Raw genomic sequence first — 27,748 nt, forward strand, 5'->3', positions numbered from 1 at the left:
ATGGCAGGCTGTTCAAACTGCGGAAATAGTTTGCTCGAGCTACTTTCAAAACACTATAACTTTCCAACCTTAGAACAAAAAACGTTTGTAAGTCTTGAATAAGGTTCGTTAATGTGTGTTTTATTGTTATATTTACTCTATATATTGCCCTCTGTTTCCCTTTAATCAGAAAATTCACCAAGTAGTTCTCTGAATGAGATAAAAGAGAAGCTTTGGTCAGACACAGACAGCACCCTGGTGTTTTTCTTTACTACGTGAACCCTATTAAGAAACTATATTATTGGTTACAGATCCATAAAAAGAGCTGCAGTTCTGAACCAACAAAGGACTTCAGTGAACGCACGTGTCTCCAACCCCCCACCCCCACTACCTGGGTGTATTCCAGAGCCTTGTGCTTCTCCACCTACAGCGTCTGAAGCTGTGTGCTACGCTTTACTGTCTGCTACATCCACTGCTACTGTGACGCAGACTCCGGTTACTTCCTGAACTCTAATATACAGTACCAGCCAAAAGTCTGGAAACACCTTCAAATTCGATGTTTTTATTTTATTTTTTTTTTCCTACATTGTAGAACAATACTGAACTCATCAAAACTATGAAATAACATTATGGAACATATGGAATGATATGGTAAACAAAAAAAAGTAAAAAAAACAACATATTTCATCTTTTAGATTCTTCAAAGTTGTCACTATTTACCTTGATAACAGCTTTGCACACTACTAGCATTATCTGAACCAGCTTCATGAGGGGGCGGCACGGTGGTGTAGTGGTTAGCGCTGTCGCCTCACAGCAAGAAGGTCCGGGTTCGAGCCCCGTGGCCGGCGAGGGCCTTTCTGTGTGGAGTTTGCATGTTCTCCCCGTGTCCGCATGGGTTTCCTCCGGGTGCTCCGGTTTCCCCCAGAGTCCAAAGACATGCAGGTTAGGTTAACTGGTGACTCTAAATTGACCGTAGGTGTGAATGGTTGTGTCTCTAGGGGTGTTCACACGGCAACTTTTACTCCGGTGTAGCACCGGGGCTGCCCCAGTAGAGCGTTCACACGGTACAAAGTTATACCGGTGTAGCCCCTGAAAGCTGCTTAAACCGGTGCAAATCTAACCCTGCTCGGGAGGCGGTTTAAGAAATTTACTCCGGAGTAAATGCTAGTTTGTGGGGCAGCACCGATATAAAATGGGACGTCTGAACGCTACAGGGGTAGACTCGCTACGCGTGAGGAGAGTTGATTACATACGGGCATTGCATAATCTGCATCCTGGTATTTTGCGCTTCCAAAATGGCAAATATCAACAACAGAACTGCGTGTCTTCCAGTGTTGCCAGATTGGGCGGTTTTAAGTGCATTTTGGCGGATTTGAACATATTTTGGGCTGGAAAACGTCAGCAGTATCTGGCAACACTGGTGTCTTCATCCACGTTGTTTTCCCGGCGCTTGGTGATGCCATGACAACCGGGAAAAGGAAGTATATTTTCACGCATGCGCATATTTCATTTCCGCATTATTACTATCATATAGCACGGTCGCAAAAACTGCCGTGTGAACGCAAGCGGGGCTGCACCGGTGCTAACACGCTTCTCTCTAGTAAGCAGGTTTGTGACGTGTGAACGCTCCACAAAATTTACACCGGTGTAAGATATATCGCAACAAAATACATCGGTGCAGCATCGATGCAAGTATGTGCCGTGTGAACACCCCATCTGTGTCAGCCCTGTGATGACCTGGCGACTTGTCCAGGGTGTACCCCGCCTTTCGCCCGTAGTCAGCTGGGATAGGCTCCAGCTTGCCTGCGACCCTGTAGGACAGGATAAAGCGGCTACAGATAATGAGATGAGATGAGATGAGCTTCATGAGGTAGTCACCTGGAACGCTTCTCAATTAACAGGTGTGTCTTGTCAAAAATGGAATTTCTTGCGTTCTTAATGCATTTAACACCATCAACCAGTCAAGAGTAAATAATAAAAATACAGTAAATAGCCCTGTTCGACAACTGTAGTAATCCGTATTATGTCAAGAATCACTCAACTAAGTAAAGAGAAATAACAGTCAGTCATTACTTTAAGACACAAAGTGTCTTTTAGTTAATTAAATTAAAGAAAAAACATCGAATTTGAAGGTGTTTCCAAACTTTTGACTGGTACTGTATCTCATGATGAGTAGTGATACTTCGTCGCCACAATGGAAAACAGGATGAGGATCACACTCAGGACTGCTGAAACCTGGAATCCAACAGTGATTCCTGTTGCAGCTTCACTCCCAGTTGTGATGTCTCTCCTATGCAAATCCGGTGATGTGCTCATTCAACACTAAAATCATCACAGCTTCATCTCTAAAACATTTACACCAGCTCTCAATTCAGACATCAAACACTCGAAACAAACCGCAGCCGCAGACTGCCAACTCCCATGTTCTCATACGAACTCACAATCTCCTTATTTCTTTACTGTACAACACACTGATATCTACCTTATTCAATCATAATAACCCAATCATACATATTCCAACATCAAACTATATTACCCACCCTTTCTCTGCGATATGAATCAGGCAGGAGGGGGAGACTTACCCACACAGTCTCCAGTTTGCCATTCCAGACACTGGCCGTAGGGGAAAGAGATGACGTAGGCGTTGGAGTCCACGCAGCGCTTGGTGCTGCCACACCACATGCACTCTGTGGCCTGGCTGGTGCAGTTCTCACAGGTCACATGCAGCGAGCAGGGTGTCTTACACGGACGCGCATTCCGACTCTCTGTGGAAACGAAACAAAACAAGACCCGTATCTCAGCTTATGAAGCCGTCGAGAAGCAAAGAGGACAGCTGGAGTAGGTTCTAAACACTGTCAAACGTGCTCTCTTAAGCAAAGGAATAACCATAATCTTTATCAGAAATGTTTTGGACTCATTTTACAACCCCGATTCCAAAAAAGTTGGGACAAAGTACAAATTGTAAATAAAAACGGAATGCAATGATGTGGAAGTTTCAAAATTCCATATTTTATTCAGAATAGAACATAGATGACATATCAAATGTTTAAACTGAGAAAATGTATCATTTAAAGAGAAAAATTAGGTGATTTTAAATTTCATGACAACAACACATCTCAAAAAAGTTGGGACAAGGCCATGTTTCCCACTGTGAGACATCCCCTTTTCTCTTTACAACAGTCTGTAAACGTCTGGGGACTGAGGAGACAAGTTGCTCAAGTTTAGGGATAGGAATGTTAACCCATTCTTGTCTAATGTAGGATTCTAGTTGCTCAACTGTCTTAGGTCTTTTTTGTCGTATCTTCCGTTTTATGATGCGCCAAATGTTTTCTATGGGTGAAAGATCTGGACTGCAGGCTGGCCAGTTCAGTACCCGGACCCTTCTTCTACGCAGCCATGATGCTGTAATTGATGCAGTCTGTGGTTTGGCATCGTCATGTTGGAAAATGCAAGGTCTTCCCTGAAAGAGACGTCGTCTGGATGGGAGCATATGTTGCTCTAGAACCTGGATATACCTGTCAGCATTGATGGTGTCTTTCCAGATGTGTAAGCTGCCCATGCCACACACACTAATGCAACCCCATACCATCAGAGATGCAGGCTTCTGAACTGAGCGCTGATAACAACTTGGGTCGTCCTTCTCCTCTTTAGTCCGAATGACACGGCGTCCCTGATTTCCATAAAGAACTTCAAATTTTGATTCGTCTGACCACAGAACAGTTTTCCACTTTGCCACAGTCCATTTTAAATGAGCCTTGGCCCAGAGAAGACGTCTGCGCTTCTGGGTCATGTTTAGATACGGCTTCTTCTTTGAACTATAGAGTTTTAGCTGGCAACAGCGGATGGCACGGTGAATTGTGTTCACAGATAATGTTCTCTGGAAATATTCCTGAGCCCATTTTGTGATTTCCAATACAGAAGCATGCCTGTATGTGATGCAGTGCCGTCTAAGGGCCCAAAGATCACGGGCACCCAGTATGGTTTTCCGGCCTTGACCCTTACGCACAGAGATTCTTCCAGATTCTCTGAATCTTTTGATGATATGATGCACTGTAGATGATGATATGTTCAAACTCTTTGCAATTTTACACTGTCGAACTCCTTTCTGATATTGCTCCACTATTTGTCGGTGCAGAATTAGGGGGATTGGTGATCCTCTTCCCATCTTTACTTCTGAGAGCCGCTGCCACTCCAAGATGCTCTTTTTATACCCAGTCATGTTAATGACCTATTGCTAATTGACCCAATGAGTTGCAATTTGGTCCTCCAGCTGTTCCTTTTTTGTACCTTTAACTTTTCCAGCCTCTTATTGCCCCTGTCCCAACTTTTTTGAGATGTGTTGCTGTCATGAAATTTCAAATGAGCCAATATTTGGCATGAAATTTCAAAATGTCTCACTTTCGACATTTGATATGTTGTCTATGTTCTATTGTGAATACAATATCAGTTTTTGAGATTTGTAAATTATTGCATTCCGTTTTTATTTACAATTTGTACTTTGTCCCAACTTTTTTGGAATTGGGGTTGTAAGACTCAAATCTGCAATAACACTCCACACTTCTACATGACCAATAACACCAGTTTATGGCTTTGGATTGGATATACAATACAAAACATTGATGATATTCTTTTATTCTGCATGTCTGTGGTCACCCCATATCACACAGGCCAAACCTCAAATAGGTTCACTATACACCCATCAGTGATAACATTAAAACCACCTGCCTAATATTGTGTAAGCCCCCCCTTGTCCCACCAAAACAGCTCTGACCCATCAAGGCATGGACTCCACAAAACCTCTGAAGGTGCGCGGTGGTATTTGGGCACCCAGATGTTGGCAGCAGGTTCATTTGTGGGGCCGCTATGGATCAGAATTGTTTGCCCAGCACATCCCACAGATGCTCGATTGGATTGAGATTTGGGGAACTTGGAGGAAAAGTCAACACTGTCATGTTTCTCAAACCATTCTTGAACAATTTTTTGCAGTGTGGCAGGGTGCATTATCCTGCTAAAAGAGGCCACTGCCATTAGGGAATACTGATGCTACCGGTATTAAGGGGTGTAACTTGGTCTGCAACAATATTTAGGTAGGTGATGTGTATCAAAGTATCATCCTTATGAATGCCAGGACCCAAGGTTTCCCAGCTGAACACTGCTCCAAGCATCACACTGCCTCCGCCAGCTTGCCTTTGTGCATCCTAGTTCCATCTCTTCCTCAGGTAAGTAACGCACACACACTTAGCCATCCACAGGATATAAAAGAAAATGTGATTCTTCGGATTAGGCCACCTTCTTCCATGCTCACATGTCCATTTTCAGTGCTGGACAGGGGTCGGCATGGGCACTCGGACTGGTCTGGGTATCCCCATATGCTGCAATGCAAAGCTGTGATGCACTGCGTGTTCTGACACCTTTCTATCATAGCCAGCATTAACCTTTACAGCAATCTGTGCCATAGTAACTCGTCTGTGGGATCAGACCAGACGGGCTGGCCTTCACTCCCCACGTACATCAGTGAGTCTTGGGTGCCATGACCCTGTCACTGGTTCACCAGTTGTGCCTCCTTGGACCACTTTTGGTAGGTATTAACCACTGCACACCAGGAACAGACCACAAGACCTGCTGTTTTTGAAGATGCTCTGACCCAGTTGTCTAGCCATCACAATTTGGCCCTTGTCAAAGTCACTCAGATCCAGATCCTCTTCCTGCTTCCAACACATCAACTCTGAGAACTGACTGTTCTCTTGCTGCCTAATAGATTCCATCCCATGACAGGTGCCATTGTAACAAAATAATCAAGATGTTATTCCCTTCACCTGTCAGTGGCTTTAATATCATGGCTAATCAGTTTATCTGCTCACCAACCACAGATAACAGTGCTGACCTGGAATCTGTGTAGACTACAGCTTATTTAATTTGAAAAATAATAATGGCTTTTTTCCATAAATATTAAAATTAAGCATATTAAATCAGACCGCTTTTCATATAGCAAGCAACAAACATGTAGGAAACCTGGATTTTGACAAACTTACATTACACAATTAAAAATAGTACATGATATATTAAATATTTGTCTGTAGATTTTTGGTTTGCGATAGAGCTTTCGATTTGTTTAAAGCTAGACTGCCTTTCAGATTTTTCAAGTGTAGGTCATAAAAAGAATTTTCCCCGACACCCAATTATTTTTGTTTAGTGGACTGAAAGCTACTCAATTCAAATCACAGACTTCCAATTTTATTAGTTTTTTTTAATAGAACAGTTAATGAATTTAGAGCCATGTGACCCTAAATTCTCTGCTATTTTTTCCTGCTTCACCATGACCCAATCCAAGATCCTACGTCATGCATCACGTGGTGGGCTTTCCCTGTTTGCGCAAGGCATTGTGGGATACAAATTTGAAACAGGAAAGAAAAATGGAGGACGCGAGTGTGAGAATGAAACGTGAAAGACCGACTACAGTAACGGAAAGCGAGAAGAAAAGACGTTATGCTGCGAAGGAAAGGAAACGCAGGACCAAACTAATAAATATCGGCGATCAGCGAGCACCTCGGTGTGATCAGCTGTTCGTTTAGCAACAGAATGATGTAACTGTCAGTGCACGGTCAAGGTAAACCTGTAGATGGCAGTAATGCAACACTGTGGATGCCAGCTGCCGTAAAACCCAGAAGAAGAAGGTGGTAAACCTGCGCATGCAGACGTTCCCCTGTCTGGTTGACTGCGCGAAGCGAGCGATTTCATGCACATTATTTGCTCGGGAATCCTCATCTCATCTCATTATCTGTAGCCGCTTTATCCTGTTCTACAGGGTCGCAGGCAAGCTGGAGCCTATCCCAGCTGACTACGGGCGAAAGGCGGGGTACACCCTGGACAAGTCGCCAGGTCATCGCAGGGCTGACACATAGACACAGACAACCATTCACACTCACATTCACACCTACGGTCAATTTAGAGTCACCAGTTAACCTAACCTGCATGTCTTTGGACTGTGGGGGAAACCGGAGCACCCAGAGGAAACCCACGCGGACACGGGGAGAACATGCAAACTCCACACAGAAAGGCCCTCGCCGGCCACAGGGCTCGAACCCAGGACCTTCTTGCTGTGAGGCGACAGCGCTAACCACTACACCACCGTGCCGCCCCTTTTACTTAGCAATATTTTTTTAATTAATTAATTAATTAAAAAAAACCCCTACTCTTCCTCCTTCACAGAAGCGCACAGAGGAGCCTAAATGGAGCAGAAAACATGAATATGTTGACCAGAGCCTCACCGACTGCTTTCTCACAGATGAGGCCGTCTGTGTTGGCGTTGCAGGGATTTGCCCTGAGCCCCGAGACCTGCGCTCTCTCCAGGTAGGCACAGAAGCCTGAGTCATTGGGCTCTCCAGGGAGCCACTGCAGAGACGTGTTAGTGAAGGGAGAGTTGTCCTCCCAGCCCCAGTAGGACACATTAATCTTCCTTAGGCCTACCCAGGGGAACAGCTTCTGAAGAGATTAAAAGACATTAAGGTTTAAGGATGGTGCATGACTTCACATGATGCAGAAAGAGGGCATGCAACAAATCTACGTTCATTTACATTCCTCTCTTTCTTATGGGTGAACACACACACACACACACACACACACACACACACACACACACTGGTTTTCAGTCATCTTGACTCTTCTGACACGCAGTAGCAGCTTCCACTGAACATGATTTGTTTATAATATTGAATTTCTATTGCCACAGTTCAGACCTAATAAGTGGAATAATGTCTTAGTGTATAATGCAAAGTCAGTGGCTTTGAAGCCTCTGCTGCTCTGAGCTGTACACACACACACACACACACACACACACACACACACACACCTTCTCCTGTTGCTGGTACTTCTGCAGTTCCCCAAGAACAAAGTCAACCTGCTTGGCAGTAGAAAGAGAGGCAATGATCCCACCCAGGTTCTTGCAGTAGTGCCGGGCGTTGTCGTAGCTCTCTCGGCTCGAGTTAATGCGCAGGCATGACTCGCCCACTTGACTCCATCCTTCTCCACACAACTTGGCTGCAAACAACCACAAAGAGAGAGACAAGTGGGGACAGGATTAGACCAACTTCAGCAAAAGAGCTTATTTCAACTACTATCAATAAAACGAACAGTGCAGTACATTACCATTCTGTGTCACCTCACGGAATCCAGGGACACATGTCGGCCAAAACGAATCCGAGAAAATCGCAAAAGAAGCTTTTTTTTTTTGAAATTTGTGATTTTCTTTTTTTTTCCCATAATGTACAAGTTGAGATCTTGAAGAATGCAATCAGTATTTCAGATAATAGATAGTTTTGTTGGAAAAGCATACATTTTTTGTTGCAAATTGTCTCGTTTTTGTCAGGACTGTAGCCTGCTGGAGGGTGTGGGTAAATTACCATATGGGCCATTCACATGACGATTTAAGTCTTTTTTTTTTTTCGCCAATCAGCTGTATGATACAAGCTGAGCTCGTGGCTACTTAAGCTGCAATACAGGCATGTAATTTCACTATGGAATGAATATGGAGCAAGCTAAACAGAGCGCAGAGAAGCTAAAACACCTCGAAGCAAACAGACGCACGGTATTTACATCGGAGATGACCGTTTCTAGCAAAAAAAAACAACCAAAAGGAAGTGTTCTAGGACTACATATTCCATCGGAGGCACTGATGTGTGCAAGGCGACGTTTCTCTTTCTGATGCGGTAAGTTTATTAATCCAAGGTTGTGTGGTTATTTTTGCATGTAACGGAGAGTGTTGTGGTTTGGTTACATGAAACTAGCGTTGTGTTAGTTGTGTTATCATCGTGCTATCGTTCTTTCTTACGGTGTGAGTAATTTTTCAACCACAAAACGTTAAAGTATACTTTAGGACTTATTTTTGTACTTCGTAACTGTTTTGGGCATACTTTGCATGGAAGGAAAATTGCCGTGGTGATCTTTGTTTACATGAAAGTAGCATCGTGCTAGCTAGTAGGGGGTAGGGCTTTCCTTAATGTCATGCAAATGAGCAGCATTATGTGCCCGCCCTACACCCAGAGTAACTGAGATGGAAAACTTTGAGGGCGATTTTCTCCCTTTCCTGTTTTAAGAGGTATGCACTTTCAAAAGGCCACACATTCTTCAAATACTGTCAGATCTCCACATGGAAGGCATCATTGGAAAGCTTAGAAACTGTACTTTCTGGATCTGTCAATAACTCAAAATGCCCCCGGGCTGACATGTGTCCCTGGATTCCGTGATCTGACACATTGCATAATTTTACAATCTGCTAAGAGAATATCAACATGTTGAAAATAAATAACTGCTACTTTTCAAGATTCCCTGAAGTGATGCTTCCAAGCAGCACTCTAAATGCATCACTGAGGGTATCAGAGAATCAGAGTGCAAACACAAGCAGCTCTAAACACAAAGCTCACCACTGTTAGCTGCTAGGCAGCAGAGACCCAGTTTTTATCAAAAGATCTCTTATCAAATGCTCTTGACCCATGATCACAAGAGAAGAGAGAAAATGTGATTGTGCATGAGTGTTTGAGGCATGCTCATGAGCATAGTAGTAGTAGTAGTAGCAGTAACAGCAGCTGTAGTAGCTTCAGTAGCAATAGAATTAGCAGCAGTAACAGCAGTAGTATTATACCCTGTCCACACTAGGGATTTTGTACTGATACGAAACTACTTTCGTACCGCAACACCTGTCCACACTAGCAACTATACCGGTACTGTAGCGGTATAACTGTATCGGTACAAAACCCACAAATGTATGGGTTTCGTATCGGTACTGTAGCGCTTCGCTGTAGTGTGGACAGATGAAGCGGCTCTGTATCGATACAAATATAATGCGCAAGCGCAATGAACCATTCCTACGTTTTCCGGGTTATTCATACAATACAATACGCCCGTGCTTTCCAGCTGTAAATAAAACATCAAAATGGCTCAAAACGACCGTGGAGCTACATGGAGCAAAGAAAGGGAGGGGGAAAGAGGGAGGAAGAAAGGAGGAAGAGGGGAAAAGGGAGAGAAAGGGAGGGGAAGAGAAGGGAAGAGGGAGAAAGTGAGGGGGGAGAAAGGGAGATTCGTTTTCTATGTTTCTTTCTCAACTGCCTCGCGCGCTTTATACGATTCGACTGAATAAATGACCACCAGAAATACAGACTGTACATTGACAACAAAAAGCACACACACGTTGTTTCATCCGCCATATTCTCGGAAGGAAGTTACTCGGTAACCACGGAAACATTTCGCGCACGCGCATTTCAACTACCGTGAAAGAAAACCGCAAACATTTCTCGCTAGTGTGGACAGATGCACTAAACTGTACTGGTATACTTTGTATTGTAGGTATCATGCCGCCATTCTGTCTCTAAGAACTACAACTCCCAGTCCTCTTCTGCGTGACCTACGTCACGCGTGGGCGGGATCATCTACGTCAGTCCGCCATGCGCGCATAAGTCCAGGCGGAAGCTCCGCTCTTTGTCTCTCGCGTCCGGATTCCAAGGAATCTAGACGCATAAAGAGATGCTCTCAAACCCGAAAACACCTCTTTCTTGCAAGATCCATCATTCAGCGCGATTTCTTACCCTTGGCCAAGGTAAACTCTAGAGTCGCACGAGCTTTAAACTCAACCTGAGTTACAACCGGTTTATTCGTATTAGAAGTGGCGTCACGACTGCAGCTCAAACGCAGTTTTAATTTGTAATTAGGAGCGACCAGAATTCCTCCTGATTGAAGTTCTGTGCACATTAATCAGAGACTTTCCTTTCATCACGAACGACGCGTCGGATCAAGAGAAGTTCTCTGTCCACGGAATCGACTCACGGAATCGACTCACGTGCTTCATGAACAGCGAAGCTCTGCAACGGCGAACATCTTCTCAGAACTTTGCTAGAGGCAAGATATTGAGTAAAATATATTTGGGCATAATAATTAAGCTAGTTTTAGGAAGTTGCGTTATTGAAAGTGTGAATTTAAACCCAGGTTTATTCATTACACTATTAGACACGAAGCGTGTCGAATTGAATTGTTCTGTTTGTTTAATCTCATTTGTTTTAATAGGCTGTGCATGCTCCTTTTTCTCTTATTCTTACTAACATTTTCATTTCATTATTATACATCTTGATCTCATCAAGATGTTGGTGGTTTCAGTATTATGAGCTAGTGGGTTAGCTACCGGCTAGCCCTTTGTTTCATTAGCCTCAGTAGGCCTCACCAGGCCTAACCAACACACACTCACAAACATACCCTAGTTAGCCACACAGCTAATTCCTTTGTCTTAGCTTAGCCCCAAAGCTAATCTAGGCCTACCACCTGCTTAGCTAGGCCATAGGGCCTTTAACAAGCACATAGCAACAAGCTAGACCTAACACACCTTTCTTTGTTTAACTCCACAAGGTGGTCCTTGGGCCTTAACTCCTCCCCCACAAACACGTGGAGTTAGCCACAAGAGCCAACCCTCTCAAGAGCAACACCCAAGGTCTCTCTCTCTCTCTCACACCCACACACACATAAAAACACACACACACACACACACACACACGCTCTTACACACACATATGACCATCATATTTGAATATATCTGCTGACATTATTCATTTTTTTTTATCTTTGTTATAATAAATTCATTTATTATCAAAGCAGTGTGTATTCATCTTGTTGGTGTTCCAATATTTTCAAAGTCCCCAATCTCTCAAAGAATTCAAAAAGGTGCAGAAGATTTATGTAATATAGTAAGTGATCAATAATAATTTGGAAATATACCATAATCTAGCTGTTTGGTAATGTATCCAGGATTAATGGTATGATTCACTGAATGATTCACTTCAAATGAGACTGATTCTATGGTATGATTCAATTCAAATGAGTCAAAGTAAACGATTCAATGGGATTGATTCATTTTAATTATTAACCTTCAAATTTAATGAGACTGATTTAATGAGATTGATCACTTAATTTCAATAATTAACTGATTGCACCCACAGTATCGATACAGTTATACCACTTTCGTACCGGTATAAGTGTGAACACAGCATTAGTAACAGAAGTAGGAGCAGTAGAAGAAGTAGTATATGTATATATGATAATAATGGTAGCTCAGAACAGAAAATCACACCAGTTACACTGGCCTGGTTCATAAGTGTCTTCTTGTTGAGTTCGAGATGCACAGTAGTTTACTAAGAGGTTTGATGAATAGGCCAGAAAAATGTGAACAGGTGTCTATGTGACAAGTGATGCAGTCGCTAGGCTTTCACCATCATGAAAGCTTTGAGAGGAATCGCAACAAACAATATTAAATAGAAGAAAGAAAGCTCTTAGTTTAAGTGCAAGAACGCAAAATGTTTTGCCCACCAAATACCTTTGGCCACAAATAGTATAAACAAGCATTCGGTTGAATGATTGATGATGCTGAATATTTCTTGTCGTTTTTGCTCTTCCATGCTGGTTATGGATGACTCGTTCAGACAGCGATGGCACATCTCTGATTGCTGTGCTTTTGCATAGTGGAGAATTTGCCAAATCAATAAAACATTTCAAAAAATAAAATAAAATACATCCACACCCTTTTTAGTGCATATCCATGTTTGGAATAGTGAAATGTTCTGTTTGCTACAGTAGTGTTCCCTGCCACAGGAAGGAAGCAGGATGCTGTCACCAAAGTATGTGGCCATTTTAAGATTAAAACCTTGAAAGACCAGAGCTAAAATCAAAAGTGACTTAATTAGCACAATCAAGCCTTTATGTACGTTTGCTTACTTAAAGTAATAAGACTAGTCTTTGTTTAATGGCAAAAATTACAAATAGCTAATGGTGTACAGGTCCAGATATAAACTCAGACTTGACTTAAAAGCTTTCAATAAATGAACCTTAAAGGTAGACTGCCTTTCTATTGATAAATATAATGAGAAATGGGGAATGTTCTTAAGATTATATTCTTTGCATGGTAGCTAAAAGGTATGTGTGTGCACTCTGATCACTGTAGCCTGTTCTTGGGGGACTGTCACGGAAATGAGGATGGAGGTGGACTGGGTGCAATACAGGGATCTGTTTACTGGAAGACTACCTGTGGACACTGAACATCACATGGGACAATGAATGGACACGCAGCAATGTTGTGGTAGTTTCCTGGAAAGATGGCTTAACACGTCGTGCATGGACTACATTTTCTTGTCATGGACTGTTTATTATATATAATTATTTTTTTCTTGTTAATATATATTTTTATTATTTTATTTTATTGTATTTTATTATCCTTATGTGATATTTTGTTATCATGCCTTTTTTGGAGTGGTTGTCATACTCCTCCAATGTATGTTCTTAGGCCCACTTTACACGGGGACGGTCTGAAACAAAAACGCAAAAGTCCGTTTTCGTTCTCACTTTTTTCCACGTCTACACGGCCGTTTTCAAGGAGGAAATCTGCGTCTATACGGTGACGCATAAATGTGTGGAATTCAATTGGATGTGCATGCCAGGCGGCTAGGTGGTGCTGTGAAAGACCTCCGCTATGTCTGCACGCGTGCGCAACGTCTTCCGTCTTGTCTGATCTGCACATCTGCGCCGCGAAAACTTTGACTACTCTGGCTATGGTAAGTAAGAAAGTAAGTAAAAAAGTAAGAGCATGCTATACCCGCCTCTGTTCATTAACGGTATATGTGCAGATTCGGTATAGATGTTCGAAGGACTCCTGGACGTTTATTAAAGCTGCCAGAGCAGCTTGAAGGTCCGTTGGATCGATGTAATCAGACATGCTCTTACTTTTTTACTTACTTTCTTACTTCCCGGGCTGGCATGTACAGTATACGACATATGTATGACGTAAACGCGTACCCGACGTGAGCAGATCCGAGCAGAGTTTCGCGTATTGGGTAGTTTAGACGGATATGCAACGGGGGCTGTTTTTAACTTATCCACTCTGGAAGGCGTTTTCAATTTTTTCCGTTTTTCAGCCTCGGAAACGCCGTCCCCGTGTAGACGAAAGGCACTTCCGATAAAATATTTAGTCGTTTTTACCCGACAGCGTCCTCGTGTAAACAGGCCCTTAGTTTGGTGTTGTAAAAATTAAAACTCAATAAAGTCTGAGTCATAAAAAAAGCTAGACTGCCTTTCAGATTTTTCAAGTGTAGGTCATAAAAATAATTTTCCCCGACACCCAATTATTTTTGTTTAGTGATCCGAAAGCTACTGAATTCGAATCACAGACTTCCAATTTAATTATTTTTTTTTAATAGAACAATTAATGAATTTAGGGCGACGTGGCCCTAAATTCTCCGCTATTATTTCTTGCTTCACCATGACGCAATTCAAGATACTACGTCATGCATCACATGGTGGGCTTTCACCGTTCGTGCAAGGCATTGTGGGATACAAATTGGAAACAGGAGGACGCGAATGAAACGTGAAAGACCGACTACAGTAACGGAAAGTGAGAAGAAAAGACGTTATGTTGCAAAGGAAAGGAAACGCAGAACCAAACTAATAAATATCGGCGGTCAGTGAGCACCTCGGTGTGATCAGCTGTTCGTTTAACGACAGAACGATGTAACTGTCAGTGCACGGTCAAAGTAAACCTGTAGATGGCAGTAATGCAGCACTGGATTCCAGCTGCTGTAAAATCCAAGAGAAGACGATGCCGAAAGGTAAACCTGCGCATGCGCACATCGGACTTCCTCTGTCTGCTTGACTGCACAAAGCGAGTGATTTCATGCGCATTATTTGCTAAGGAATCCCCGCAAATTAAATAACTTCCCAGCCACAGAATGGCCTGGGTTTTTTTTTTTAGATATTCATCTCATCTCATCTCATTATCTCTAGCCGCTTTATCCTGTTCTACAGGGTCGCAGGCAAGCTGGAGCCTATCCCAGCTGACTATGGGCGAAAGGCGGGGTACACCCTGGACAAGTCGCCAGGTCATCACAGGGCTGACACACAGACACAGACAACCATTCACACTCACATTCACACCTACGGTCAATTTAGAGTCACCAGTTAACCTAACCTGCATGTCTTTGGACTGTGGGGGAAACCGGAGCACCCGGAGGAAACTCACGCGGACACGGGGAGAACATGCAAACTCCGCACAGAAAGGCCCTCGCCGGCCACGGGGCTCGAACCCGGACCTTCTTGCTGTGAGGCGACAGCGCTAACCACTACACCACCGTGCCGCCCTAAACAAATATCACAATGACCAAATTTCAGAGGGAACTACATTTCACCGGTTTTATGAAATCGAAAGGTCGTCTACTTAAGTAAATGTGGTATTACAAGAATGACAAAATTGTTTGTTAGCATCCTTGTCATTTTTTTTTATTCTACATCATCATTATAATTATGACATCTATAATGAAACAAACAAAAACTCTGCTACTTGAGATTTTGTGTTTGGTATTTGACCAATTCACCTTAATATGAAAACGTACTCGAATAGGTGAACAGGTCATCCGATGATTTGCTATCTACATGCCTGGACCTACTGTAGGAGCCTATGCACAGTCTCATTAGAGGTTAAACGTACTATAAATGTAGAAGTCAGATGCATCGGGCAGTGACGTTTCCAATCCAAAATGTTTTTAGCAAATGGCTAAACCAGTAGTAAGTGTGGAAGACAATGAAGTTCGGAAGCCGAGAGAGGCCCTTCATATAATCTTTTTTTTATTCACCTTGTTATCCCGAGATAACGACATAATTAATTCAGGATCTCGAGAAAACAACACAACTAATTCGAGATCTCGAGAAAACAAAACAATTATTCCGTGATCTCGAAAAAACAAAACAATTATTTCATGATCTCGAGAAAACAGCTGAGATTTCTAGCAGAGCTGCGCCCCCCTGTGGGTCAGAGTTCTGCAGAGGTGACGCGGACTAATTTTGAAATTATCCCTTATTAAAAGACTTAATGCAATCTCTCCCTGTGTCAACCCCTGATCAAAATATTGCTTTATTAGGTGATTGATTATTCCAGACATTCTACTGACCAAAGTTGCGTCTATACAGAATGAGAAATAGCCCCAAAGTCAGCATATCACAAGTCTCTTGGCGCACCTGAATGAACCATTTCTCAGCTGTTTACTCGAGATCATTAAATAATTGTTTTGTTTTCTTGAGATCACAGAATAATTGTTTTGTTTTCTCGAGATCTCGGAATAACGGTTTTGTTTTCTCGAGATCTCGGAATAACAGTTTTGTTTTCTCGAGATCACGGAATAATTGTTTTGTTTTCTCGAGATCACGGAATAATTGTTTTGTTTTCTCGAGATCTCGGAATAACAGTTTTGTTTTCTCGAGATCACGGAATAATTGTTTTGTTTTCTCAAGATCACGGAATAATTGTTTTGTTTTCTCAAGATCACGGAATAATTGTTTTGTTTTCTCGAGATCATGAAATAATTGTTTTGTTTTCTCGAGATCACGGAATAATTGTTTTGTTTTCTCGAGATCTCGGAATAACGGTTTTGTTTTCTCGAGATCTCGAATTAGTTGTGTTGTTTTCTCGAGATCCTGAATTAATTGTGTCGTTATCTCGGGATAACAAGGTGAATAAAAAAAAAGGATTATATGAAGGGCCTCTCTTGGCTTACCGACTAGTGGCCTAGTGGTAGCATGTCCGCCTCTCGATCGGGAGATCGTGAGTTCTATTCACGGTCGGGTCATACCAAAGACCATCATAAAAATGGTACCTACTACCATCTGGCAAGGCACGCTGCAATACAGATACGTATGGGGAGTTAAACTCTCGTGGTTACCAGAGGACTAGCCCCCCACTGTAACCCTAGCTATGTAATAGGCGAGAGGCCGAGGGCTATGGAAACGGAGATCGGCACCGCCCGATGCGCCACCATACAGAGTTGGGCCTGGTTAGTCTCTCGGCTTCCGTAATGAGGGACTAAAATGCCAACATTTATATAAAAGACAGTGAGGATTAACCCTTTACCAGGTTAATCACATCTTTACCAGGTAGAGCATGACACTCATGTTGCTGGTGATCCCACTGGCAGTTAAGGTTTAAGGTGCAGCTCTTGCAGTTGGCCAGCTTGCTGCAAATCTGCTCATTTCTGATGGAGCATTTGGTGAAGTTTCTCACACCCTGTAATAGCAGAAAAAAAAAAAGAATAGGTTTGTGTCAAATATTTAATATCGGATACCAATAACTCCGGTCTGATCTACAGGATGGCAGTGTAAAGTAGGGAGGAACAGTGTGGCTCTTTGACTCCCTCTACAAGACCACTTACGGCAGTGCAGTTGCTGAGGGCTGAGATGCATTTCTTATCGTCACACCACTGACATCCATTAGTGTTTGCAGTACAACTGGTGCAGTCAGAGAAGCGGTGACATCTCTCATCCACAGTAGCTAAAGGAACAGACAAGATGAGACAAGGTCAGAATAAGAAAGAGGAAAAACTGCATGAGAAGCCAAAGAACGTGCTTTTAAAAATGACTCGAGTCTGCCTCTCCTATCCGAGTGCATTAATGTTGAGAAAGGAAGTCAGGTAACCTCAAATTACTTCAGAAAGGACCTGCAGGAAAAGTTCTGCAGGAGCTTAACACCTTAGAAGTTAAAACAAAGTAAGAAAGAAATAAGTACATCAAACACTGTCTCACAAATCCGTTTACGCCCAATCAATAGCCTTCAAACTGTGCATCAAAGCGGCACCCGTTCACATCCGTTACCCTCACCACACAGCACTTTATTCAATAATTAAGAGAAGAAAATCACCCCATACAGTTCGTTCACTAAAGAAAAATAAGACTGCTGTCGTCCCCTCTGGTGTGTCCCTCTTCCAAGACACAGTACATTCTGGTCTCTCTAACAGCATACCCATTTCAGACAAGAGGTTTGAATTTCAGATCAAACAATTATCAGGGCTTTGCTCCAACACTACACAGCCAGCGGGCAAACACATGAGTATTATGCATACCCAGCTGCATGCGTGTGTGTATTTGTGTTTAGCTAAAGGCATGCTGAGGTTTCCTTTTGATGATTCCCAAATAGCTGCTCATGATCAAAGAGGGATGGCAGTGAGCTGTGCTCTCTCCCTCTCATTACAACAACTAAAGTAAAAGTGTGTGTGTGTGTGTGTGTGTGTGTGTGGCTCAGAGCAGCATACGCAGGTCATCAGGTGAAGAGGAGTGCTATTCAACTTCAACTAGCAATTCAAATAGGGAAATTATGTGGACAGAGAGCGACCCATTATGCGAATTTACTAAACCAACGCTTATTCTTTACTTTTCAGCATCAAAACCAACTCCACAGAGTAGCAGTATTTTACTTCCACAGCAAACATACTTTTGCTAAAGCCTAGGTCACAACGGGACGTACGATTTTTTGGCCGTGCGATTTTTGGCGTTTCCCAAATCGCTGCGTTTCTTTTGTTCGTGGAGAAAGACGCACGTTGGCCGTAAGGTTGTCTTGCAACCTGAAATAAACGTAAGCGCCCGTAGAGTTTGTTTGACATGACAAAGAACCTCTGCGGCCGGTCTACAGCTCGAAAATCAGCACGACACAGGCGCGCCCTCCGTGCGTTTCTTGCGTTTTTTGCACGTACACTGGCCATAGGAGCACGTATGGCCGGTTGTGACCGAGACAATAGAAAGAGAATGAGTTTTGTCAGCCAATTTAAGCTGGATCTGACAGAGTCAGTAATACTGATTTTTACTCTTTTCCCGAAGCTAAAGGAACTCTAAAGGAAATTTGTGTGTGACACATTCAATCTAGATTTGCTGAAGATGACTATACACTGCGGTGGCACGGTGGTGTAGTGGTTAGCGCTGTCGCCTCGCAGCAAGAAGGTCCGGGTTCGAGCCCCGTGGCCGGCGAGGGCCTTTCTGTGTGGAGTTTGCATGTTCTCCCCATGTCCGCGTGGGTTTCCTCCGGGTGCTCCGGTTTCCCCCACAGTCCAAAGACATGCAGGTTAGGTTAACTGGTGACTCTAAATTGACCGTAGGTGTGAATGTGAGTGTGAATGGTTGTCTGTGTCTATGTGTCAGCCCTGTGATGACCTGGCGACTTGTCCAGGGTGTACCCCGCCTTTCACCCGTAGTCAGCTGGGATAGGCTCCAGCTTGCCTGCGACCCTGTAGAAGGATAAAGCGGCTAGAGATAATGAGATGAGATGAAATGAGACTACTCTGTACACTGCCTGGCCAAAATCTCATACATGAATATTTGGTTGGCCCATCAATTATTTTCCAATAATAGCACTTCCCTAAATGTTTTATTCTTCTTATACAACAGCAATTCATACTTAACTGAAAAATAACACTTTTTATCCATTTATAGACCATTCAGTGTTGTGGAACATCCAAGAAACAAATTTGTTCCTGTTATCACTTACAACAACTACTCCCTCACCAGCCTCACCATTTCTCTCACTTGAAGTTACAGTTGTGGTCAGAAGTTTACATACAGTGACATGAATGTCATCTTGGATATGAATGTCATGGCAATATTTGTGCTTTCAATGCTTTCTCTGAACCGTTCTTTTTTCTGTGGCAGGATGATTGTACAGCATACATCTTAAAAAAAAAACCCACTAGAATTCGGTGCACAATTTTCTTTGGGTTTTCTGAAATCAACACAGGGTCAAAAATAATAGAGCACACCTAATATTTGGGTAAAATGTCTCTTCGCAAGATTCACCTTGACCAAACATTTTTTGTTTACCATGAATAAGCTTCTGGCAGAATTCTGGTTGGATATTTCATGACTCTTCATGGTAGAATTGGTGTAGTTCAATTTTTTTTTTTTTTCTTGGCATGGACTCGACTTATAAGCACGGTCCATACATTTTCAATAGGGTTGAAGTCAGGACTTGTTTTAAGCTTAATGCTTTATCCTCCACAAGCAGCTCTGATGTGTGTTTGGGTTTACTGTCCTGTTGTGACTCCCAATCATGTTCAAGTTTCCAATGTTTTGAGGTTATGCTGAAGAATTCCTCCTTCTTCATTATTCCACCCACTTTGTGCAATGAACCAGTTCCACTGGCAGCAAAACAGCCCCAGAGCATGATGATCCTACCACCACCACCAGGTACAGTGTCCCTCTGTACATGGTGGTCATTGTGGCCAAACAACTCAATCTTTGTCTCATCTGACCATACAGCTATCCTCCAGAAGGCTCTTTCTTTGTCTGTGTGGTCAGTTGCAAACTTTAGTTAAGCTTGAAGTAGGGCTGTGCCGATAGACGATGCCATCGTCCATCGACGATGGTGGTCATCCATCACGATGGAGAGCCACCATCGTGATACCACGCCCCCTCCTGTCATAAACATGCATATATACGGTATCATCTGGGCCTATTTAACCTAAAAAGTTAGTTTTTTGTTAGTTTAGTTAGTTAGTTTTGTTTAATATATAAATATATAACATAATTATATATAAATACATAATTATATAAATCATTATAAAGTAATATCCTATTACCGCTTGTTCACGTAGGCTATGGTGCAGGGACGTGCTAGTGAACATAACATGTGGTTACACAAATACAGTATGCTACTAATAATAAATTTTGACTTCATTTTTTAGCCTACACTATACTTTTAATGTAAAATTTATCATGTTGTTCAAACAAATAGCCACTATTAACGACTTCAGTCGGGAAATATTGCACCTTATCAAACGGCAGTGAAGCGCAGACTTCGGCAGAAGTCAAATAACTTTAATCTGGTAAATAGGCCTACTTTCAGACACAAAATGGTCCACTCTAAGCCATAATGTCAAACCAAATGGAAGAATGAAGGTGATTCTGATAAATGTAAAGACAGTAAAAACAAAACAAAACAATATTAAATCATGATTTTAAAAGCTGGTGCAATAATTCAAAGACTAATAAATTGGAAAAATTAGCGCGTTCAAGTGCGCACTAAAGGCCGAAACGCATCTTCAGTTGATATGGTGTAAATAAACAATGAGTAATAGCTTAAGTGTAGTTTCTTCTCATAGTTTGAATACTAGTCTTTCATTGTTAGAGCAGATTAATATCTTACCGTGATCAGTGAGTGCTCGGGGAGGTTCATTTCCACCTGCGCTTTGCGCAGCTCATTTCTCCGAAGCCAGCTGTGCGCAAACGCAGTGTTGACTGCTCGGCAAACTCCAAACGCTCGGTCTGTACTGGCCCTCTGTTGCGCAAGCGAGTTGGTTATGGCCAGGTTCAAATTGTGCCCAAAACAACTTAACCACGGCCATTTCAATTGCCTGAACGCTGTGACAATATTCGCCCCGTTGTTATACAGGCGATCTTTTTCTCCTCTATTTTCCATTCGGCAAGTGTCTCGCGCAATGCGTCTTCTAAATTGTCCACTGAATGTGTCTCTGGCATGAAACTCGTCTGCAGGCATTTGGACTGCATTGCCCACTCTCGGTCCACATAATGTACGGTAGCTGACATATAGGGCATCATGTTGCAGCTGGACCACATATCCGTTATCAAGGCCAAATATTCCACATCACCTAGCGCTTTTTTTCTTGACGTGCCAAAGCCTCGGATGAGTATATATAATACTTTTAATCAGGGCTTTGAACCGGAATTTTTTTCCTATTGGTTCGTTCCGAACAGAAACGGAATTTTAACGTTTCCGGTTTTGGGTTCCACCATTAAATAGACGTTCCCGAACCGGTTAGAACAAAAAAATTTCGTTCCCGGAACAGTTAATTACGTTCCCTGTCAGCTGTTTAACAAATGGCTATAAAATTATGTCTCTGTCTCATCCAGCTTAAGCCAAATGTAGGCTAATTCTATTACAACCTTCATTAAATAAGACAAGAAATAATTCAAAACAATTATTATTTCAAATATTGGCGATTTGGATTCTCAGTATGTCTTCCCATCTACACAAACAGAAAAAGTGCCAAAAATGAAAGATAATTCGTTTAGTGTGTTACCAAAGGCTAGTCAGGCCCTATAGAGGGCTACCGCATGACGTCACCGCGCCGCGAGATTTTGTTAGGCGCCATATTGGAAGACCAAGTACACATCTATGCAAATACATACATACATAAACTACAGCTGAAATGTAGCCAGGGCCGGTTCTGCCCTAATCTGGACCCGGGTGCAACATCGTGCAACCCCCCCCCCAAAAAAAAAAAAAACAAAAAAAAAAACAGTCTAAATCAGGACAACCATCACATAACTATAAACATTTTATATCAACTATTTTAACTAAATGGGCTATAATAAATCAGCCTGCAGGCAGCCACGGCGGGCTGCCTCAGAAAAGTAACCATTCAATGACAACTGAAAGCCTGCAGCCACAGCGGGCTGCCTCAGAAAACTAACCATTTGTCCTACCTTAAAACTCGTTTTGCATTTTCTGCCTCCTTTTTTGTATTTTCGACCCTCCGTTTATTTTCTTTCCTTTTCTGAAAACCCGATTTGTGTTCAGACATTTTGTTCTGCTACCAACGAACTAACTCGTCAGGTCTCGTCTCTCGAGCGCGCGATGATTCCCGTGGGAAGGGCAACAACTGATACATTTTTACAAACAGCCAATAGGGAGGTTGCATCGTTCAGGCTCTTCTTTGCTCAGACACTCAGTAATGGAGACGTGATAGTAGTCCACCTTCCCGCTCTCTCCATTCAATCAGCGAACGTCACACAGGAAGTGAACCCCAGCGGGTCATAGAAACTTGCGCAGGAGAAGAATGACTATTTGTAGGCTACATAAACTTTGAGGAACGAAATAAAAACCGGTATTAACCGGTTACCATTATTTTTAATAAGCGTTTCTGTTCCGGAACATAAAAAATAATAAAGTTTCTGGTTTCGTTTCTGTTCCATGTGAAATAGAAAAAGTTCCCGGTTTTCGTTTTCGTTCCTTGAACCGGTTCAAAGCCCTGCTTTTAATAATAATAATAATAATAATAATATATTTAATAACGTGGTATTAAAATCCCCCCCCCCCCCCGCCCACGATATGATCGTCCATCACGATGTTTGCACTGTAAACATCGTCGATGCCAATTAAGGGGACATCGCACAGCCCTAGCTTGAAGGTGTCAATTTTGGAGCAGGGGGTTATTTCTTGGATAGCAGCCTCTTAGTCCACGGTGATATAAAACTCCCTGAACTGTAGACAGTGATCCATCAGCTTCCAGTTCATGGCAGGGCTGTGCCATGGTGGTTCCCAGGTTGTTCCTGACCATCCAAACCAAGTTCCTTTCAGCTGCAGGTGACAGTTTGGGTTTTCTTGAAGCAAAGTGGCTTGGCAAAGTGACTACACCTCACAATAACTTACATACAATTGTTTGAACTGATCTTGGGATCTGCAGTTGTTTAGAAATGGCTCTAAGAGACATTCCGGAGTTGTGTATATCTGCGATCCTCTTTCTCAGATCTGCACTGAGCTCCTTGGACTTTCCCATTTTACTGTGTGTTGGTCAATTCAATGAGTGCTGTAAACAAACCCTTTTATGAAGGCACAGAGAAGCTACCAGCTGTACTCAATCATGATCACTAACAGGAAGTTAAGAGGCTTGGAAAACAGGACGTTAAGAGGCAAGGAAAGCCTTGGCAAGATAAGAGACATTTTGGAAGTTTCAGCACCTCTGAATTAATAATCTAATGCCCCTTTTCCACCAAAGCAGTTCCAGGGCTGGTTCGGGGCCAGTGCTTAGTTTGGAACCGGGTTTTCTGTTTCCACTGACAAAGAACTGGCTCTGGGGCCAGAAAAAACAGTTCTAGGCTAGCACTAAGTCTTTGCTGGGCCAGAGGAAAGAACCGCTTACGTCAGCGGGGGGGGGCGGAGTTGTTAAGACCAACAACAATAGCAAGACTGAAAGATCACCATTTTTAAGCGACGAGAAGCAGCAGCTGCACAAACGCGAAGTCATCCATTATTGTTGTTGTTGCTGCTCCGTGTTGTTGTTGCTTTGATGTTCGCGCCAAGGTTTATGCAAATGCAGCGACGTAACTGACGTATACAGCGACGTAATGACGTGGCTCCCTTTAGCACCCCGAGCTATGGAAAAGCAAACTGGTTCTCAGCTGGCTCACAAGTTGAACGAGTTGTGAACCAGCACCAGCACCGGCCCCGAACCAGCCCTGGAACTGATTTGGTGGAAAAGGGGTATAAGTGAGCGCATGTAAATTTTTGACCCTGTATAATTTTGACCCTGTGTTGATTTCAGAGAACTTCTGCACTAAATTCATGTTTTTTTTTCTATTCAAGAAATATGTTGTACAACCGGGGCGGCACGGTGGTGTAGTGGTTAGCGCTGTCGCCTCACAGCAAGAAGGTCCGGGTTCGAGCCCCGGGGCCGGCGAGGGCCTTTCTGTGCGGAGTTTGCATGTTCTCCCCGTGTCCGCGTGGGTTTCCTCCGGGTGCTCCGGTTTCCCCCACAGTCCAAAGACATGCAGGTTAGATTAACTGGTGGCTCTAAATTGACCGTAGGTGTGAATGTGAGTGTGAATGGTTGTCTGTGTCTATGTGTCAGCCCTGTGATGACCTGGCGACTTGTCCAGGGTGTACCCCGCCTTTCACCCGTAGTCAGCTGGGATAGGCTCCAGCTTGCCTGCGACCCTGTAGAAGGACAAAGCGGCTAGAGATAATGAGATGAGATGTTGTACAACCATTTTGCCACAGAAAAAAAGAACAGTTCAGAGAAAGCATTGAAAGCACAAATACTGCCAATGACATTCATATCCAAGATGACATTCATGTCACGGTATGTAAACTTCTGACCACAACTGTAAGAAGCTTATAATGTTACAGAGAAACTGCAAAGTGTCTGATGAACACCTTCACCTCTGACTGTTAGGCAAAGTGCTGATGCTGGAGACTCTATATGAGAAACCACCATATCAATGATTAATCTTTGCTAAATAACACTTTTTATTTTTTTCGCGGTCCGGTTTCCATCAAATCCTGCACTCTGATTGGCTGGCGAGCAGGTCCGTATCCTACAATACGGACCCCAGTTACGGACCCCGGTTATGGATCTCTGGCAACTCCCTCGTTCACAACAACAACAAACGTAGTAGCATTTTTTGTCAACATTTATCTTTTTTTTTTATAAGATTTATTTATAAGATTATCAAAAACATTATAAATTTTTGCCAGCATTTCTCAGGAGAATAGCATTAATTTTACAGCATGGATAGCGATAACGACAGCGTTCACAGCGAAAGCGAGTTTTACTACCCTGAGGAAGAAGAAATAAAAGAAAACATTTCAGGAGAAAGCTAAAAACCTCTAACTTGCTAACGCCGAGCAAAAACATGGCTGAATCCTGAATGACTCCTATTTGTATAAATAGGGGACTACATAGGCGGCAAAATGTAGTTTTTTTCCTGCCATGGAAGTGCACTTGTATACCGAGGAGGAAGCAATTTGCATTACAGCCGTGAATGAGGATTCAAAATGGCGGCTCGGCTCGGCTTTCCCTTTCGGGTGCTCTCGTTTTCTGTTAGAATTTGGTAAAGAAAAAAATAAATATATTATTTACCAGCTTAAGGTCGGTCCGTATGGTGAAATACCGTGACCTCGGCCTTGAATACTGACCTCAGCCCAGAGGGTCTCGCTCAGTACTTTCAAGACCTCGGTCACGGTATTTCACGATGCGGACCTCCCAGCTGATAAACAACATATATTTATTATGAGGCATTATTACACGAGTGCTGTATTATATGTGAAAGTGAGCACATTAGCATACATCTGATTCGTCTTGTACTCAGCATTGCTGTTAAACACCTGAAAATGAATCAACACCTCCTGACTGATCAGATTCAATAATACAAGAGTACTGTGGTATAAATAGCAGTATTATTAATCAACAGGCAGTCACACAACCTCTAAAACCTGAGGTTCGTGCTGCTGCTTGAATAGGTGTGGTATAGAAGCTTGTCTCAGGAGAGAAGCTGCAGCAGCACGTACCGGGCTTGGCAGGGCAGAAGGATGCAGGTGTGCTTGTGGAAAAACTGGGCTCCCAGGAGAGACAGCGGCTCTGTCTCCAAACACAGCGCACCCCTGGACCTGCAGCCTCACACTGCTCCTGCTCCACAAACGCCTCACAGCTGGGCGGCCTGTAGATCAGTACGTCGTTCAACAGCACGCTGGAGAAGCCGCCAAACACGTACATGGACCTGCGGGGGGCGAGTGGTATGTTTTGGCTATCCGTGAACTGTATAAAAACAGACCTGATGCAGTGGAAATCGTTTAGCTTTAGTTTAATACAATCTAAATGTTAGAATGTTTTTCAAACCGCGTCTCGCGCTTCAAGATTATTTAATTGTTTTCACAAAAAAACAGGAGTATTTCAATCTTGCACCTGAATAGGAAAAATGATTGAACAATTGTGACCTACACATTCCCACTGAGGTACTAACCCATTACTGGTGACAGCAGTGTGGCCAAAGCGATTAACATCTCTGTGCAGGTTCGGTCTGGGGAGGACCTTCCATTCATCACATGCTGTGGAAAGCAAGGAAACCATTAGCTTGTCAAACTCTTACTAGTATCATCACAGACACTAAGGCTACATCCACACGACAACGGCAACGAGATGTTATTTAAAAATATATCGCATCCAAATGGGCAACGATCAGTAAAATATCAGGTCCATATGGCAACGCAACGCTTGCTGAAAACGATGCAATACACATGCCACACCTCTAGGGGCGCTGTAAGACGGTCCCTTCGGAGACACCAGAACAATAGAAGAAGTAAGGACGCATGCGCATAAACTATTATGCGCGAGACTTCATATTAGCCACAAAGTCAGGAAAATCTGTTTGTAAAATTACATTATAATGACCAAATACAGTGAAAAGTATTTTTCCAGTCTCACCTGTGAAAGGTAATCCCATGTGATCTCGTTTGGACGGCAAACCTGTTGGTACAGTTAAATGCAGCTAATCTTTATTCTCCGCTTTGACCTATCCAATATGGCGGCGAGGATGACGTATGATTCTACGCGGAAGGCGGCGTCTTTAATGGTCCGGAATAAATTGAATGCTACACGTTGATGGATTAATTTGTTGTTTCTCACCTGTGAAAGGTAATCCCATGTGATCTCGTTTGGACGGTAAACCTGTTGGTACAGTTAAACGCAGCACATGAATCTTTATTCTCCGCTTTGACCTATCCAATATGGCGGCGAGGATGACGTATGATTCTACGCGGAAGGCGGCGTCTTTAATGGTCCGGAATAAATTAAATGCTACACGTTGATGGATTCATTTGCTCTTCTACGTCCTTTTTGAGGAATGTATTGTAGGACTTAAACCAACATCTGAAGAGGTGAGATCACTCCTTTTTTTCCCTATTTTTGCTGGCGGGATTGACTCTGCCCTAAGGGCAGAGTCTCTCTCTCTCTCTCACTTTGCACCATTACACAATAAATATTCACAGTGAAAATATTTTGTAAGCGCGTTTCATGAACCAAGTTATAGGATTTGTTGACAACTCGCATCGAGTTCGTTACACTTCTACCCGGCGTGAAGCACTCACAGTCATGTGGTTGTGACGTCATCGTAAACAAATCCGTTCTACTCATCCAGACGACTTCGCAACGGCAACGTTGCCAGATCTTTCCACTCTGGAACCCGTTCTCAAAAAGATTGCGTTTTGGGCACCCAAAACGCCGGTGCCGTGTGGACGCCAGGCCTAAACGATAAGCAATTGTATCGGAGTCACCTGAATCCGTTGCCGTGTGGACAGGGCCTAACACTCACAATCATCAACTAATTTTAAACCCATTTCTCTTGTATGACAGCTACTTATAACAGCAGTTGTACGGCCAAATATTCATACACGATAGCTTCCACTGAACATCACGCGTGGCTA

General features: G+C 43.0%; 1 protein-coding gene across 2 annotated transcripts in view; it reads right to left on the reverse strand.

Moving 5' to 3' along the window:
- The window catches only part of atrnl1b (attractin-like 1b), a 336,438-nt gene that overhangs the window by 177,331 nt on the left and 131,359 nt on the right, over window positions 1–27,748 (reverse strand). For both annotated transcript variants that reach the window (XM_060939921.1, XM_060939920.1), the window contains exons 12-18: window positions 26,290–26,374; window positions 25,838–26,046; window positions 17,199–17,317; window positions 16,921–17,053; window positions 7,829–8,016; window positions 7,248–7,461; window positions 2,562–2,744 (exon numbers count right to left, since the gene is read on the reverse strand). In XM_060939921.1, coding sequence (XP_060795904.1) covers window positions 2,562–2,744; window positions 7,248–7,461; window positions 7,829–8,016; window positions 16,921–17,053; window positions 17,199–17,317; window positions 25,838–26,046; window positions 26,290–26,374 — 1,131 coding nt within the window. The remainder of the gene's footprint in view (window positions 1–2,561; window positions 2,745–7,247; window positions 7,462–7,828; window positions 8,017–16,920; window positions 17,054–17,198; window positions 17,318–25,837; window positions 26,047–26,289; window positions 26,375–27,748) is intronic.

Source organism: Neoarius graeffei, chromosome 14 (assembly GCF_027579695.1).
Source record: "Neoarius graeffei isolate fNeoGra1 chromosome 14, fNeoGra1.pri, whole genome shotgun sequence".
In the NCBI taxonomy this organism is placed as follows: Eukaryota; Metazoa; Chordata; class Actinopteri; order Siluriformes; family Ariidae; genus Neoarius; species Neoarius graeffei.